Raw genomic sequence first — 17,286 nt, 5'->3', positions numbered from 1 at the left:
AATACTTTCTAAAGCAGAAAGCAATTTGATAGCAATACCACTGATTCAACATAATGCAAAATAGATGAAAGTGAAATAAGAGTCATTAAAATACCCTTGTGTTTGAGCTCAGGCAGAATGATGACATTTCTAAGTTATTTCATACACATGGTGAAAAAAAATCTTTACTTTGCCTGAAATATCATCTTAATACAGAAATCTAATACTATATAGGATAATTCTTTTTTTAAAATGCCTAGAAGTCCATTCATCCATATGCCTGGATGTCTTTCAACCATGAGTCTTTAAATAAAGCTGTTGTCAAAATAAGGGAAAATTGAAACCTGTGCAACTTTCACTTGTTCTTGCTCCATGTTTAAAAAGTATATAGAAAAATATTTCCAAACTGACTTATAGAAAAGAATACTGTAGTATCAGCAAGCATAAAATTCTTCCAGATTCTTGAATTTTAAAAGTGTAATTGAAGTGCTGTGACATTTATTACAAATCTCTACAATAAATAAATCCTTTAGATTTTTACAAGAAAGGTCTGCACAGTGGACCCTACTCTCCAAACTGGGATTTCAGTTGTATTGTGAAGAGCTGTATGAAGAAGCACTAGAAAGAATAGAAGATTGAATTGAGAAAGATCTCACTTGGGTCGGAAGCAGCAGAACTGAACAAGATTGGTATTGTCCATTGACCAAATAAAACAATGCTAACTTCTCAACAGCAAAGATCTTCACAGCAGCTATGGACCTAGTCATCACCTCTTCAAAGAATTCAGAGCAGGTTCAGAATGTTGATACTAAAGTAATTAATGATTTTGGTTCCCCCAGTTACTAGGTGCTCAAATCAAAAAAGCTACAAAGAGCCTTAATGTCTTGAAAATGCTGAAAACCACTAAATCACTATGAGATTATTCTAAAAGGTCTCAGACTAAATAATATAAAATGACAAAGTCACCAGTCATTCCTAAAAGTCTTTGTCTATTTCTGTTTACATGATTTCTTCAGTATCATCACATTAGCCAATATTTTTCTACATCACTTGAATTATCCTTGGTTTACAAAGTGAAAAGCATATACTGTATCCTGTGGTGTTATTATCTCAATTTAAGAACTAAAGTTTTTCAGAATTAAGCAATTTGGGAAAAAAATCAGTGCTTTCCTGAAGGACACATTCTGTACATTACAGAAAAAACCTATATATTTTCAGTTTAATCAGAATACAGATATATTGAAGTATATTCATGAAATATAGAGATGAACTATAGGGATAGAGAGATTGAAATGCTGAAAGATCCTCTCTCAAAACCTTCTTCCACCATCACAGTTGACACTGCTATTATAATGACCATTGACATTTCATAAAATAGTAGACACAGCCATGTTCACCTGGTCTTGTAATGGTCTATTCTTTCTAACAGGTACTAATATAGTTAATAGGTATCTAACAATCTAACACTTATCTGGAAGATAAAATGAACAGAAAAGAATTCTAATCAAGAGACTCATACAAGAACGGACTTAACAAGAACTAAAACTTATCTAAAATAGCCTTGACCAGCTGTATTTTCTTGGAAATGCCTTAACACAATGAGCTCTGCTGTTCTGATGGGAACCTGGAAGTGCCATGGCCAAAGCACCCCAGCAGGCTTCACCCACCTCGCCCCAAGAAGTCCCATGGAGCAGGGACGCCAAGTCCCTTGGAGCAGAACATGACCTTCTCTCTACATGTCCAAATAGAATAACAGTTCCACAGAAGCAGCAGGATAGCGGACTTCTCCCTAGCCATGGATACTGAAGGCAGTGTTGAACAACTGCTCAAAAATTGCTGACGTCCTTGGGAGGATAAGGGGGAGCTTGATTCTGCAGCCTTAAGGTTCCAACTGGGAGGTGCTGGGCTTAATAGTCTTCCTCCCAGGGGTTTTTACTTCTCTCACAGCTGAGTGCCCCAAACTTGAGGTTAGATCCTGGTTCTCTCTTGAAATGTCTCTCCTGCAATGATTTTTAGTTGTGCAGGGATCAGTTCAACAAGCTGGTTCTGAATAGAACTTTCACCTGGGATCCAGAAGAAAGAGAATTGCTTCACCTCAGGCTGGGGCCTAAAATAAACCTAGATTTTCTTGCTTTGAATGAAAGAAATCGCAGCCTCCAGCACTGGAGGATGTGCATCTTATTACAACAGACAGACATGGAACTGCTTGTTTATCTCTGAGTTTAGGTGTAAGATAGGACAATGAAATAAAAAGTTTTATGCTTCTATTTTGCATATTTGCAAACACTTAAAATCAGCAATATGACCAGCAATTGTATTTACAGAGTGGATAAATTAGCTTCTTTACTTAAATGCTTTATTGAAAATTGAGTCTGATTTTTCAAAGTAGTGCTAATTATTAAATAACATTTTATTTTAAAATCAAATGTATACATAGGACCCTAACTTTTGACAAGTACTTTTAGAAATGCTAGCCAAACTTCTTACTAGTGATTTCTCTTGAAATGCTATTTATGAGAATATAGGAAAATCAATTTTATACTGAAAAAAAATCCCTGAAACAATATTCTTGTCAAAACAGGCAAAGGAAACAAAATTGTCTCCTAAAAGCAAAATCTAAAAGTTATTTGCTTTGAACATCAAAACTTGTCAGTTAAAGGTCTGGCACTCAAAGGATTACCTTTCCTCCTATTTCCAGAGCCATTCAATTCCAATTCTACCTCTCAGAAATTAGCTCTAAATTTTGGCATTCTGTCTGCCTACAGTGTATAAAATATAACTGCCTAACTGCTACAGGTCTAGCAAAATATGAGGTGATATGTGATATAAATGGTTGCTGAACTTCCCTCCAGGGCTTTATGATCAATGTGTGGCAAATATAAAAAAGTTATTGTTGCAGCAAGCAAGGCCTTTCCAAGAAGTCTGTGATCCACATCACAGTCTGAATGAAAAGAATATGGCTGACACCTACAGAAATGTGGAAGAAAAAAAAAAAAAAAAAAAGGTTGTTTAAGGGTTTTTATATTACTGTTTAAATGAGATTGAAGTGTCAATTACTGTCCTTAAAAGGGAATGCTAGAATGAAGACAATTTCTGTTAGCCAGCTTCCTAGTGGGGGAGCATGCCTTTGCATTCCTGTTTTCTGTTTGAGAATTGCTTGATGGTTTTGCAGGGTTTTTTTCTTCTTGGCTTCCAACTTAACACACTAAACAAAGAACTGAAACCCGGGGGACATTTCTCACCAATTAAACAAATTTTTATCACAATGCTTAAACCACGTTAACAAAGTTACTTTGGATTATTTGCAGAATACATGGCACTGCTTAGTAAAAGAATTGAATAAGATGGTGTGGTGATGTAAGCCGGAAAGTTAAAGAATCTCTAGAGTCACAGGTTCATAAATTGACAGTGTCAGCTCAGGTCTTCATCACTAGGGATAGATCAGTGCAGCTGGTAAAGGACAAAGGGCTTTTGAAGCAAGCTGGGAAGTTCTGTTTTGCATGTTTATTAAAGTAATGGTTAGGGTTATGACCAGGGTTTTTTTTATGGTGTGTAGATCCTTTTCCAAAGTGATTTTTGCAGGGTACTCTGTGATGCTTGTTCTTGCTGCCTCATACAAAGGTGTACATACATTTTGGTGGCCTTTGAAAAATACTGAGCACCCACATGGAAAAAGGAAGAAAGAAAGAAGCAGTAAGATGAATATTAGCTAAAATACCCCATTTTGCTTCTCCAAAGAATTCTGGCACATCGTCCCTGTATGAATGATATGCAATAGGATTTTGAAAATGTGAAAGAAAAATATCTGAGGGGTCGGTGGGCCCTTACATTCTGTACTCATAAAAATCCATTCAGATCAGCCATGCCATAAACTCTGCATTGTCTTCATGAAAGCCTGAGCACAGACTTATTGTTAAGCTCTCCAACATCCTGTTTGCCAAGCATGCAAACTCCTCAGAGTTCCCACCACTGGTATACTCCACAATACAACCACAGAATATTTCACATTCTGATATAGCCACTTCAAAACATAGGCACAAACACTTGATGATAACTATGCCTCTGCTTCCATAAAAGCAAAGAGCTATTAACAGAGATTCTTCAGCCATCCTAAGAATGTAAGACATCTTCATTAGCATCTCAATAACCAGAAATATGGTCAAAGATTTAACCATATTTAACCAAAGAACACAAAAACAACAGTGGTGTGCATGCAAGATTCAGGAAAATTACAAGTTCAACTAGCAAACCTTTACTGATAAAAAATAAATACGTAATGCTATTCTGTCTTTTGCACAATTATGCTCTCATTTTTTAATTATATAACCTATACTATTTTTTCCTTCAGCAGACTGAAGATCAGCCTTTATTTATGTGGTTCAGTACAGATGGCTATTTTTTGGGGTTGGACTTTGAGGCCTTTGGCTTCTCATTTTAATTCTAATAAAAATTACGAGCATCTATGAGCATGCTAAGTACCTTTAAACTGAATTTGGAGTTTATCTATCCCATTGGTTTTTGTTGACCCAATACAGATTTAGACACTTTAAATGTCTCAGTCACAGTCTAAAGCACCATATTTTAAACATGCCTGTCAAACGAAATATCACAGAAGCCTTCAGAGATGCACAAGACATTAAATCATATTTGTGCTAAAATTTTACAAATTCCATCCAGAAATTTCTTTTCAACATAAGAAAGACGGAAACAAAACAAAGCACCATCCTAGTCTTAAAGGGAAAAGCGTGTAACTGAATACTGACTATAGCAATAAGTCAAAAATAGAGGGGTGTCATGTGGTTTATAAAGGGTAAGTATATCACAGTAGATTCACTTTGGAAGGTTTGTAAAACCTCTTATGATACTGTAAGATAAGAACAAATCCAAATAATTGTGCTCCTTGTCTCCTACTGCAGTTGATCTCTTAAACTCTCTCAATCATACAAATTTTTTGCCCCTGCTTTCTCCTGTCGCCAGACCCTTCTACTGTTTGGCCCTTCACTGTCCAGGGCTACAAGCTCTTCCAATTTGCTCACCCATCTTTAATAGGGTTTTTTAGTTTTTGTAGGCTTCACCCCCAGCAATCACGTTATTACAAAGAAACATCATTTTCCATAAAAATGATAAAACACAGGAAGAAACATTTCAAAGTTCTTGTCTGTTTGAATTTCATTCTCAAGTTAGCAAAAACTCTAATCAATCCTTCATGTGCTCTTAACATGAGAGTTTTGCTCCAGATGTTGCAGAAAAAAACTGGAATCTCTATTTCCCTGCCTTTCATGGCTCTTTAGAAATGGAGCTGTCCCCACTATTCCATCTTCTAACTTCAGTCTGCCTCCTTAGAAAGCAGCAATGACCGGGCATCACTACTCCACCCCTTCTCATCCTGGAATAAACTGAGAATTAATTAGCCAGCACTATTTCTGCTACATGTACACTGACTGCCTTTAAACTATCATGGATCGGCCTTTCCATAGTTTGGTGATCAATTTTTAGGTATAGTTACTTGAGTCAGCTCACATCTAGGCCTGGATTAATTTTGCAAGGCTGAAGAATTTTTTCTGTACCTCATATGTTTGAAGACCACAGTAAGTATTACTTGCCATTGCAAGTAATTGTTGGCACAACTGTAACTGGTTGGTCTGAACCATCTTACTGATGAAAAGAAAGATGTCTGCTTCATCATTGAAGTTCTTCAGCAGGCAGGGGCTTACTTCCTTTGCTTGTACTGAATATGTAGAGAGGTGAAGAGGCATATGTCTTCCTAACAGTTTTCGTAATACTTAAATCCTATGAAACATATTAAATTATTTCCAAAATATGGTTTTAAAAACAAATTGTGAAAACTTGGCATTGCAAACCTCCTCCTTCACCCAAGGAAAACGGGGTTTAGTCATTAAGGATGCTATGAAGTTGTACTGCTGTCAGATAACAAAATTTATATAAAAATATTATTGCTTGTTAACTTTCTGAACTCGCTTTTGTACTTGTAATATACAGCATAAGCTTTGCATGCACTCTCATAGGACTTTTCAATTTAAAAAAAAATTTAGCTATTTTTCAGAGAATACAATGTTCTCATTTTTGCATTAAAGATTATAATATCCAGAGAGAGGAAATGGCAATATTTGTCTTTCAATACAATATTCACATATTCAGATACTTAGCTTTCACAACACCTCTTGGTCTAGTAACACCTAAAATCAAAGCTAATCCTTTAATTCATGTGAATGTTTGGTAGCATGGTAAATACTGTGAAAACCATTTCCTAATGAAACCTGTAAATGGATAATCCTAGTTCCACACTTTTTAAAGCAAATTCTAAAACAATGGGAAAACATCTCCTTCTAAAGGTATGCCTTCGAAATATCACCCTTGGTTTCAGCTGTGCACACAGCTGCTCAAAATGCCTTGTACTGAAATGTGTAAGCTATTTTGTCATTGAGGTAAAACATGGAAGAGTACCTGTACAATGTACAAATGTACATCTGAAAATATGTTACTACGCTCAAAATGAACTAATTGCTCCTGAGTGTAAGGGCAGTAATAATAACTTTTACAACTGCAATGCTGATCATGCTTTTGCATATCTATGCTAAACAGTTAAATTTACCAACCTAATACATTTGCTTAACATTTTTGGTGAGCTTAACAATGTTTTGCAAAAGTTCATTTGAATTGGGAAGTCCAAAAAAGTTAATAATACACAGGTACTGCCCTCTCACATATGTTCAGGAAATATAGGTGATGAAAATATGTGTTTTTCTGAGACACTAGATAACATTTTAAGGTCTAATTTCTTCCAACCCCAAGAATCAGATGGGCTGATTCAATATTTTGATTCATTATTTTGATTCAATCAAAATTCAACTCAGAGGAAGATTCTTCAATAAAAAGGTCCACAATTTCCCTTTTCTTTTATTATGAACAGATAGGAAATGGGTCACCCAATCCTCTAATTTCATTTTTGTAATGAAAAAGATTCAGAATCACTGCACAGGAACCGGGAATGGATCGTAAGCACAAGGTAAGTAAACTCAGTCTTTCTACAGGATAATTTATTAGTTTCTAATAGTGGTGATTAACAGAAGATGGAATTCAGATCACACTACCAGTTGTCTTGTCTATCCATAGTCAACTTTTTTCCCCCTGTAATTTAAGTGATTTCTATATTGATATTTGTTTAATGTGAAAACCACAGCAAGCAACATATGCAAGATTCCATAAAGATAATCTCTGACTCTGATTAGGACAAGAGTAGTACCAAAGGTAAAACTGAGTTCTGAAGGAGCCAGCCATAGTAGAGAAAAGACAAAAATGTTTGACTAAATACCACCTAAGTTTAATGGACCAGTTAATGTACCCAAAAATTGCTTCAGATTTTAGAAGCTAAATGGCATCCAAGTGGCTTCTCTAATTTGTTGGGATAATAGCAGAGGCACAGGGAATTAATTAGAGCTTTGACACAATAATTGTAAAATTTAAATTTTATAGGTGAATTTAGTTAACTTAAATATAGGGAGTTTTGTCGTTGTTCTGACATACCACAACTGAACAAGCAGGGAAGTGTGAACAGCTATTGCATTTTCAGAGCTAGGATGCCTTGCTAAACATTAGTTCTCTGCCAGTAATCTAAAGTACATGAAAAATTCAATAAAATGGCAGATTAAAATTCAATATGAAAGATGAAACCACAGGTAATGCACAATATGAAAGAAAAGCCATGAACGACACAGCTAAGTTAGAGGTCCTTCAATGTTTTGATTTCTCACTCCCTCTTGTTATCATAACCTTATGTTTTACACTTTCTGGCATGAGAGAATAGCTTTTGAACATTAACAACTCTACTTCTAATCAAAATAGGTTTTATTGAATGAAGCTAAGTTTGAAATTCCAGTGCATGAAATTTAACTTACTAAAATTATTCAGTTCTCAAATTATATCCTCCCCAGGGTGAAAAATAACTAGTTAATCAGAGTTTCCATAATTTTTGTAGCAGTTTCCAAATGCAAAGATAAAACAAATTACAGATTGTTTTCATGTGCTAGTTGGAAGCTTAAAGGCTAATTTACAGATAATGGAGATGGGAAATAAGAACTAATATGATAGAAATCAAATCAGTTTAAAGTCTTAAGGTATAACACACGTGTTGTCAGTTACCTTTTAACACTTTTTGTAGAGTACATAGTTCATATGTGATAAAAATTACATAGGCATCTTGAACTTAAATTCTTACAGCTTGCTAATATTTAAATATATTGAGGGGAAAGAGAGTGAAAAGTATGTGAGGTGAGGTGTGATAAAATCTATAGGAAAGGTAAAATGGAAAAAATAACACAGAGAAAAGCAGTAGAAGAGACAGACCTGAGTTTCTTCTCCTTGATGATTCCGCTTCTTCTGTGATCACATCGTGTAATGTACAGACATAGACAAAGGAGATGGGCGTGAGAGGATGTATTCAGAAGGTTAAAACTGACACTGAGGGAAAGGGCCAAAAATTGTTTTAGAGAGAAGTCTGCAGAGCAGAGTTAGTAAATGGGGAAAAAAATAGCACAGACACCAGAAGGAAAAAGAAAGCTGAGGAAGAAGTGGTTAAACTACTGTTGTTGAAAAAGAACAGTAAAGACAGGGTTAGTATAGGAGCTGAGGAAATAACAAAAGTTATCATTGACAGCAAAGTCAATCCTTGCAATGAAGCTGAAGAAAAAGCTGGATAGTAAAAGGTATGTTAACTAGCATAAACACTTCATGACTGTTCAACTTTTTGGAACATTATCTACTTGAACACAAGTATTATTTTTCTCTTTCAAGTATTGAACATTCAGTTTAACGTCACCAATGGGAAGTCTATTATTAGATTTTTCAATTATTAAATTGTTGTAATTTATGCTGAACCAAACTTCACATATCTAAAATGGAAAACAGATTTTTTTCAAAAGGACATACAAGCTCAGGAATTTCAGAATCCACATAACACACTCTGGAAAGGACTGCATTATTGTAACACTCTGCCGAAGGCAATATACTAAGACCAAAATACAGAATGTGAGAAAAGAGAATGTATAGCTATTAACTCTCATGGTCAATTCAGCAAATACTTTTTCAGAATCAAATGTTACTCTCATCTCCCAGAAGTCTAAGTTATTGCAACTGCATGCAAGTTAAATGCCAAAGCAACTATCTCATTACTTACTTTATTAATTCACATTCAAAACACACTGCCATTTCAGACATGAAGAACATCTGAGGGACAGTGTCATTCTCTGTACTGAAAATATATTTGTAGCAAAAAATGGGAGGAATTCATCTTGAAAAGTAATAACAATTACAAAGAACCGTGAAGCTACCATCACCAGCAGAACAAATGCATTTTTCCAAAAAACATCAGAAATAAAAAAAAAAAATCTATAAGCCCTGATCTAATTTCAACTTGCAGTTTGTTAATGAGTCACAAAGCATTTCTCATAATTCATTAACACTGCAGATGTTAGATTAAGAATTCCAGAAAAGTTCATACACCACAAAAATTTTACCACATTTTACAGTTAATATCAAGATACCATTGAAAAATGCAAAATTAGAATAAGCAATATAAATCGATGAGACAACACTAAATTTCATCTGATAACCACTGTGTTCTATAGTCAAACAATTTTATTCTATAGCTAGCAGATTATAATTTTCATCTACTGTCAAATGCCAAGACTGTACCCAAACTTCGTTGTAAACACAAGCAGCTTGTAACATATATATTTAGAATGCGTTTTTAGACAATTAAATTTGCTTACAGAATGAACACACGTAAGTGCTATATAAGAGATATGTAATATGAAAGCATAGCAGCTGACAGTTTTGACAAAGGATGCTATGTATTCACATGTTAAAAAAAGTAATGGCATATAAATATCTTTTTATCTGGGCAAGTACAATGAGTCCATAGGATGAAATACAAATAAGCGAATACAAAGGTCTACTTCTCCCTGGTGTGTTACAGGTCATATCAATATAGTGTAGCTACAATTGCTATAACTGTTAAATAAATAAATCATTATTACCACCACCAAACCCCAGCTAAAGTACTTAAAATTTTCTGAAAATGTTTTCTATTACATATCTGTAGCCCTGAAGCAAGCACTCCTACTATGTCAAAAATAATTAGAAAGTCTCCATCATGACCCCCTTAGACTTCATTTATTATTTTTAATATCCATGAGAATGCATAGCTTTGAGATATATACTGCATTAAGATAAATCCTTCTCAAGAAATTTTCAAAGCATGTTTGGAATCACATTCTTTCCAAATTAGGAATGTGCCTCCTATCGTAATGCAAAGTATTCTTGTAGTGCCAGTGGGGTCAGCATGGACACAACTGAATACCAGGAAAGCTCCCTCTGAAGATTTTAGAACCAAATGACCAGTATTTGGCTGCATATCAATCACATGTACCAATACTTTTTAAAAATTGCATTAATTATTTACACATCAAAGTGGCAAACAAAAAAAAATGTTTAATTACAAATATTTTTCAGTTTTAAGTTTTTACTGATCAAATATATTAGAAGAATAGTTCTATTAGAAGCCAGAGAGGAAAATAAAAGGTAATAGGTATCTTCTCCCTGTGGATACCTGTTCAGCTGATATCTGATCTCCTGAGATAAATGGCTTATAATATTTTTGTATCAATTTTTGTAAATATTAATGAATTAGTAGAAGTTGTGGCATGGTAATGCACCAGCTTCTTTCAATTAACAATAAGAAGGAAGTACTAATAGACCAATTAATTTAGACACAATAGCACTTATGTGAATCAGTCTCCTCCTGATTAAGAAGCCATGCCATAAATCCCAAACAGTATTTCGAAAATTCTCCAGCTCTGTAGTTTGTAATCCACTAAAATAGATCTTTGTTGATAGAAATACATTAAAATCTGAGAACAAAATCATGGAATAAAATTCTATTAAATTTACATCATGTCAATAGGCAGTCTTCATTTGCATAGTTATTGCTTTGTTGTGGAACTGGCATTTATTTGGAGCAATTGTTCATCTTGACGTACGAGAGTGGTATATATAAGGCTATTATACGCAGATTTAGAAACAAATGAGACTCTCAATGAATGAACTTATAAGGTAAATGAAAATCAGGTATTGTACTGCAAGTCTGAATAAAACAAAGTAAGTACCATCTATTTTATCATGCTTTGATACAGAACTTTTCATTGTAAGTAATGTCACTTGTTAAAGAGAAGTATTTAGGAACTTAGTGTTCAAAAAAACATTCTTGAAACCTTACACAGCAAACATGCCCACCTGAAATTTTAAAAGCAGCATAGGACAAAGAGATGTAAGTTACTCTTTTTTTTCCTCAAGGGTTCTCTTAATTTCAGTTTTCTCTTCTCCTTAAAAACAAAGATCTTTCACTGCATACATGATCTCAGAAATTTCCATGATTTCCAGATTTGGAAAGCGCCATTTCTGGACCCTCTTCACAAAAAAGGATGTGCAACAGCACAATCAAATAGGCATAATCTCAAAACATGGAGCAGTGTTTAAGATAGGAATGTTCCATGGAGTCCGTATATTCCATAAATATGTCATTAGTCTGGATGTGATTAAATCTGGAGAATGACATAATGCATCTAACTCTCAGGAAAGATGTTCCCTGACACCATTCAAACTCTGCAATGCTAAGGACACAGATGAAAGAGTAGACAGCAGAATAGTTAAGAGCAGAAATATTTGTTAAAAGAAGATTCAGAGTGAAAGGCTATTTGACTACATTGAGGTGTGAATAAAATCAGTTTTCCTTAATATTTAATAGCATTAAGCCACATCTTCCAGTTACCCTTCCTGTATTTTCTGTATTTTCCTGTATTTCCTTCTGAATTTTTTTTTACCAAGGTAATTCCCTACTAGTCAAAGGTGAGTTCTTTATCTTAAAGTGTAAATCCATATACACAAAATCACAGCTGTATACTGGACAGTTGCTGACATTGACATTTTTCCTCAAAAATATAAGCAGAGGGCTAACTAGGATAAAGAAAATACAGGGAAGACAGAAGCAATACATTTAATTTTGCAATTACATAATATATGCTATATACAATATACTTTATATATAATATATGCTAGGTAAAGACAGTAAGAATATGGAAAATGTGGGTTATTCCTACCCAAAGATAAGGATAATAGAGAAGGTAGAAAACAACACACAAGAAGAAAGCTTAAATATTCTCAGTAGCATGAACTCTGTAAATCAAACGAAATCATGTAGACTGAATTACTTTTTCATAAGTCTCAAGAGATAAAATAAATAAGGAATTCAGAGAGAGCGCTTTTATGATTTTGTTTCTCCAAATAAAGTTCACATTATAATTTTATAAGGGCAAAAAAGATAAAATAGTAACATTTCAAAATATTAATGCACTATAGGTACACATTGGATTTGAAGTACCATAAATCCTGAAAAGATAATAAATCTCACTAATAAGTTAGGTGATTTAGGTAGTCAAACATCAATACCACTTCAGAAAAGATACCTAACAGCATAGATAGAAATACACTCTCTATTGTCAATAAAGGATAGATCAGCTATCCTAAATCCGATATCTCCCTATTCTAAATCTGTTCTCGTCCTAGTGATGTCAAGAAGTTTTGCCACCTACAGAACCAGACTGTCCAGCAGACCACATAGTTAAGACTGCAGGAATGGTCTCCAAAACATGAAAAAGCAGTAAAAGGATATATACAAAAATGTGTGTGGTTTGATAGACATTTTCAGGCCACCTCACTATTTGTGATCCACCATAAATTACAATTATATTCTGAATTAATGCAATTTGACTAGGACACTGACGTGCAATATTTGACTATATCTGTGCCCTACTCACACTGGGACTGCAATTCCCATCCACAGAGTCCCATTTTTTCTTTTTAATCCAATTCTTTGTTACTTTGGTATAGACTAGGCATGTTGTCTTTTGAAGTGGTATAGGAAAAAAATTAAAGCAAAGATTAAAATAAGAAAATACATGAAAGGACTATGTGTTTTAAATACAGCATATATTAGTTGCAAGAAGAGTCCCTGGAAAGTGTGCAAACACTCATTCTTTTCAAGAAAACAATTAGTCATGCCATATATTCAATCTACATTACTTCTCACTTGTCACAGGTTAAAAGATCCTAACAGATTCAACATGTAGCTCTTTTTGCAACTTCCACCCACTTCACTGCTTTTCAGATTCCACAGAATCCTCATAAGATCCTTTTCTGTACCTTCTTCCCCAGCCCATCCACAGCACACTGAAACTTGCATCAGGACCATGGACTTTAACTTCTTCCTTTCCCAGCTCATTTCTTTTGAAAACTGTTCTACTGCCCACTCACTTTTCCTCTTCAGCAACCATTAACTAGTCCATGACTCCACTCTGCTCCTCTCCTTTTCACAAGCTGGTAATCTTATACCAGCTGCCTTCTTTAACCATAATTTTTGATTTTTCCAATGCTCATGATGTCATTTATATGAAGTACTAGTGTGCTCTCCTCTCTCTCTCTCTCTCTCTGTCCTTTCATTACTTTATCTTTTCAAGCCTCATTCATTCCCCATTTCTAACCATATCTCCCTTTTATCATTTTCAATCTATCAAACTTTCATTTCTGACTACAAACTTATTTTAAAATAACCACCACTTTGTTTTGAATGCTTTTTTACTACTGTTTTACTACTTCAACTGATTCCATGGCAATAGATAAACTACAAAGTTATAGTCACATTAAAATTATTTCTGAAAGGCTTTGTCTATGTACAGTCAAGGAATAGTTCCACCCAGGAGATAGACATAAATGTTCCATGAATAAAACAAGCCATGATGCTATTCAAATTGAAAGCCAATCTATAAAGTCTTGCCATTTGTAAGCATTACCTCTGTATTTTCTGATGAATTTAACTTACCATTGTTATGATTCCTCTATAACTTTTAGTACTATATTAAAGAAATACAGCTTTCCCCCAGATAATTACAAGGACACTCCATTTTTACTTCATTCCATTCTGAGATGTATAAATCCATTTCAACTATTCTGTCTCCTTTAGGTCAAACATATTAAAAAATGTCAGCACTTTCCCATGGTTCTGTTCTTCAACTGTTGCTTAGAAATTAAAAGTGTCTGTGGCAAAGGTTAGATATTTGATGACACTGCGATCTTCTCAACAGGCAAAAATAATGAAACCATTACAGGATGTTTCCAGATAATAACCATCAAATCTACTGTCTCCAAGCAGAAGGAAAGTCTCCAAGTAGGGGAAAACCAATAGTGTTTCCTTTGCTATCTCATGAAGGTAGTTTCTGTGATACCTGTATCATGGTTAGATGGAGACACAGTTTGCTAGATGGCATGCAGTTTCCAAAACTTTGGATAGTGAGACTGATTGAGCACTTCAAAAACAACTGTCAGGGAACAGAAAGGAGTATCACTGCCTTGGTACCCTAAACTATGTGCTTTCTGCCTTTAAATAACCCTGATGGGTTCAAGAGAGACTAGTGATGATACTAGATGAAAATAATAGCTTTTTAAGAAAAACAGTATCTTGCCTAACCTCATCTCTATCAGTACAGGACACATTCCCTACCTATAGCCTAATTCTTTTCCAACTTCTTCTCTTAAGGCCTCACATAAAAAAATGCAAAACCATGCAAAAATGTTTGCATGCTGTGCTTTTCTCCCCCCCCCACCCCCGCCTTTCACTGACCAAGGAAATGTGATTAGAGTACTAGAGTTTTATTCACTTTCTTTCATATGCCATTTATTACAGCTCAGAGGCAGGGGTGCTGAAAGTAGATAATAGTAGATAATAATATTAGATAGGAACAAATAACTATTCCACATGCTCTTTGATTTGGTGGTGTCCTGAGAATGCAGTATTCTCTGACAGAGTGCTGACATCAGCTAAAGGAAGGGCACACACATTCAAGACATGGCTTGAATTTTGATGCTCTGCTTACTTATGATTCTGCAATTTTACCCTTCCAATCCTTCAAAATCTTTGCATAAGTACAATTGACTCTTTGTAATATACAGAACAATAGTTTTGCAAATTGCCTCAGAACTTAGAGATTACAGGCATTATTAAGAAAACATGTTGATTTCTGATATTCAGGAATAGGAATTTTATCAGCATCTTCCATTGAAAAGCCTGAAACATAAGAACCATTTTACTACTTTATTTAATGACCTTAAATTGTCCTCCAACAGATTTAGTAATCTCATTTCTAGTCATGCATATTTCCTGAATATTAATGCTTCACATGATATCGTATTGCTGTTATTTTTTCTGTTATTTGGAGTTATTTTTATTATCTATTTATGTTTTTAACCACAATTTGCTCAGTCTCAGTTCTTCACTCAAGGTATTTATGTAATCAATATCTATTTTTTCTCACAGATTTTCTTGGCTATAATACTGCCATGGCTATTTCCATGTGACTGGTTAGGTTAAATTCTTAACAGACAAACTGAAATTAAAAACGGGACATGCTTCCATAACAGGCTATAGCAGAAAAATCTTTGCATGAAAAGGCAATCAAAACAGGGTAACAGCAATACGAGGTGCCCATATTCCTCCTTGTTTCTCTCTGCAGACTGCCAACTGTAGCCAGGGACTAAGTTGTATTAGTATCACCTTGCTATTTTCTGAGCAAAGAGAACATTTAAAGCATTCTCAGATGAAAGAAAGCACAGTCCTGTGCAGAGGGTAAATCCCATATTGGAAAGCTTCAAGGAATTTGAAGCTTCCTTAGGTAGATTCCATCAGGCTACATCACTGGTAGGTCATGGTCACAGATCCAGTATACCTCAACATCCAGGGGTGAGTATAGTGTTATGGCACCTCCTTCCAGATGTCCTGACTGCTATGCCTTGAAAATTAGAACTAAGTGTTTGTAATGATATGGGGATGTCTACAGGGGACATGTAGTAGTGTGTCACACATTAGCAGGTAATGCAAATCCTGGAAGCTGCATTGATTTGTTTCACTGGTACTCCTCCACCTCTACCACTTCAGTACCTAGGGCTTTTTGACAGAGAGAATCAGTTTGGAAAAGCATCCTAGGAATATATGTATGCACTATTTGGTGCCCATTTTAGAGTGTTCAGAACCACCTCAGATGTTTCTGCCCCATGTGTAATTGTCCTGTGTGAACATTCCACGGAAGACATTACTCATAAATTGGAGCAGAATTTATGCTCTTATCAGGCATCAGCCCTCACAGAAAGACCTAAAACTCTAGAGTGCAGAACACAATTTTCACTCAACTTTGTGTCTATTCTAGACTTTGGCAATTGCGACTGTGGCTGTCAACCAATTCTGTGTACTCCCTGCAGCACTGGAGATCAGTGGTACTGTTCCAGAGGGAAAAATAGATAAAAGTCACATAAATATCATTTTAATATGCAAAACACTTCTAAAATGACAACTTTTTAATGTCCATATTTGTTTCTGATTTCTATTCTTCTACCTGTGGGGTTTTTTGTCTTACCATTACAAGATTTCACTCATGTTCAAAATTCAGAATGCCCCAAGAGCAGCCATCTAAAAAAATACGTGTTCCATCTCTAAAAAATGGGGAAGGTGGCACTAAACAAGTATTGCTAATAACTATGAGTGTGCCATCTGCCTAGACCACAGTTCTAAGCCCACCTCAGCAGGGAGATGCAGATAATGTTTTTACCTAGCTACTATGTAAGGGAAAAGCCTGGACAGAGGCATTATTCTGCAGAACTCGCCCTGGAAACGCAACAGTGAAGATCTGTAGACACTCTATTTTGAATCTGTCATGCAATAGTTAAAACACTCAGCTGGGAAAGAAGATACATTACATTCTGATCCTGACTCTTATGAGCAGTACTTGTTTTATCCTGTAAATTCCTCTGATGCGTTAAAAAGTCAGGGAACAGGAAATGCAACTGCAGGTCTGGCCTTTTGCAGCTAGGTTCCCTAATTCCTAGGTTACAGAGTCAATCCAGATTTTGCTGCTCTTCTTCAGTTCTGACTCTTGCACTCTCAGCTGTACAATAGTTGAGCTTCAATAAGAAACTTGGAAATTATCAGCATGTACGTGAGCCTAAAACTGAGATTACAGCATTGATTTAGGAGGTGGCACAATTGGCCAATCTTGTAAACTTTAACTTATGTGATTGGGAAAAGTGTTGTTATTAGAGTAAGCAAGACAACTAATATGCCCAATACAGAGAAATTTGCAGCCCAAAACTGAACCTAAGTATTCGTGGAACTGAAAAATTCCCATTCAC

The 17,286-nt window shown here is 35.1% G+C and overlaps 1 protein-coding gene across 42 annotated transcripts in view; it reads right to left on the bottom strand.

The window, feature by feature from the left end:
• RIMS2 (regulating synaptic membrane exocytosis 2) overlaps nucleotides 1-17,286 on the bottom strand; it is a 496,337-nt gene that overhangs the window by 97,523 nt on the left and 381,528 nt on the right. For 13 of the 42 annotated variants that reach the window (XM_075728355.1, XM_075728363.1, XM_075728349.1 and 10 more), the window contains one exon: nucleotides 8,344-8,376. The exons of 26 other annotated variants lie outside the window; for them this stretch is intronic. In XM_075728355.1, coding sequence (XP_075584470.1) covers nucleotides 8,344-8,376 — 33 coding nt within the window. Of the gene's footprint in view, nucleotides 1-8,343; nucleotides 8,386-17,286 lie in introns of all 42 variants that reach the window. 3 more of the 42 variants (XM_075728357.1, XM_075704497.1, XM_075704499.1) reach the window with 2 other exon arrangements.

Source organism: Pelecanus crispus, chromosome 2 (genome assembly GCF_030463565.1).
Source record: "Pelecanus crispus isolate bPelCri1 chromosome 2, bPelCri1.pri, whole genome shotgun sequence".
In the NCBI taxonomy this organism is placed as follows: Eukaryota; Metazoa; Chordata; class Aves; order Pelecaniformes; family Pelecanidae; genus Pelecanus; species Pelecanus crispus.
Note: the sequence above shows the minus strand (reverse complement) of the source record. Positions and strands in the feature narration are given on the sequence as shown.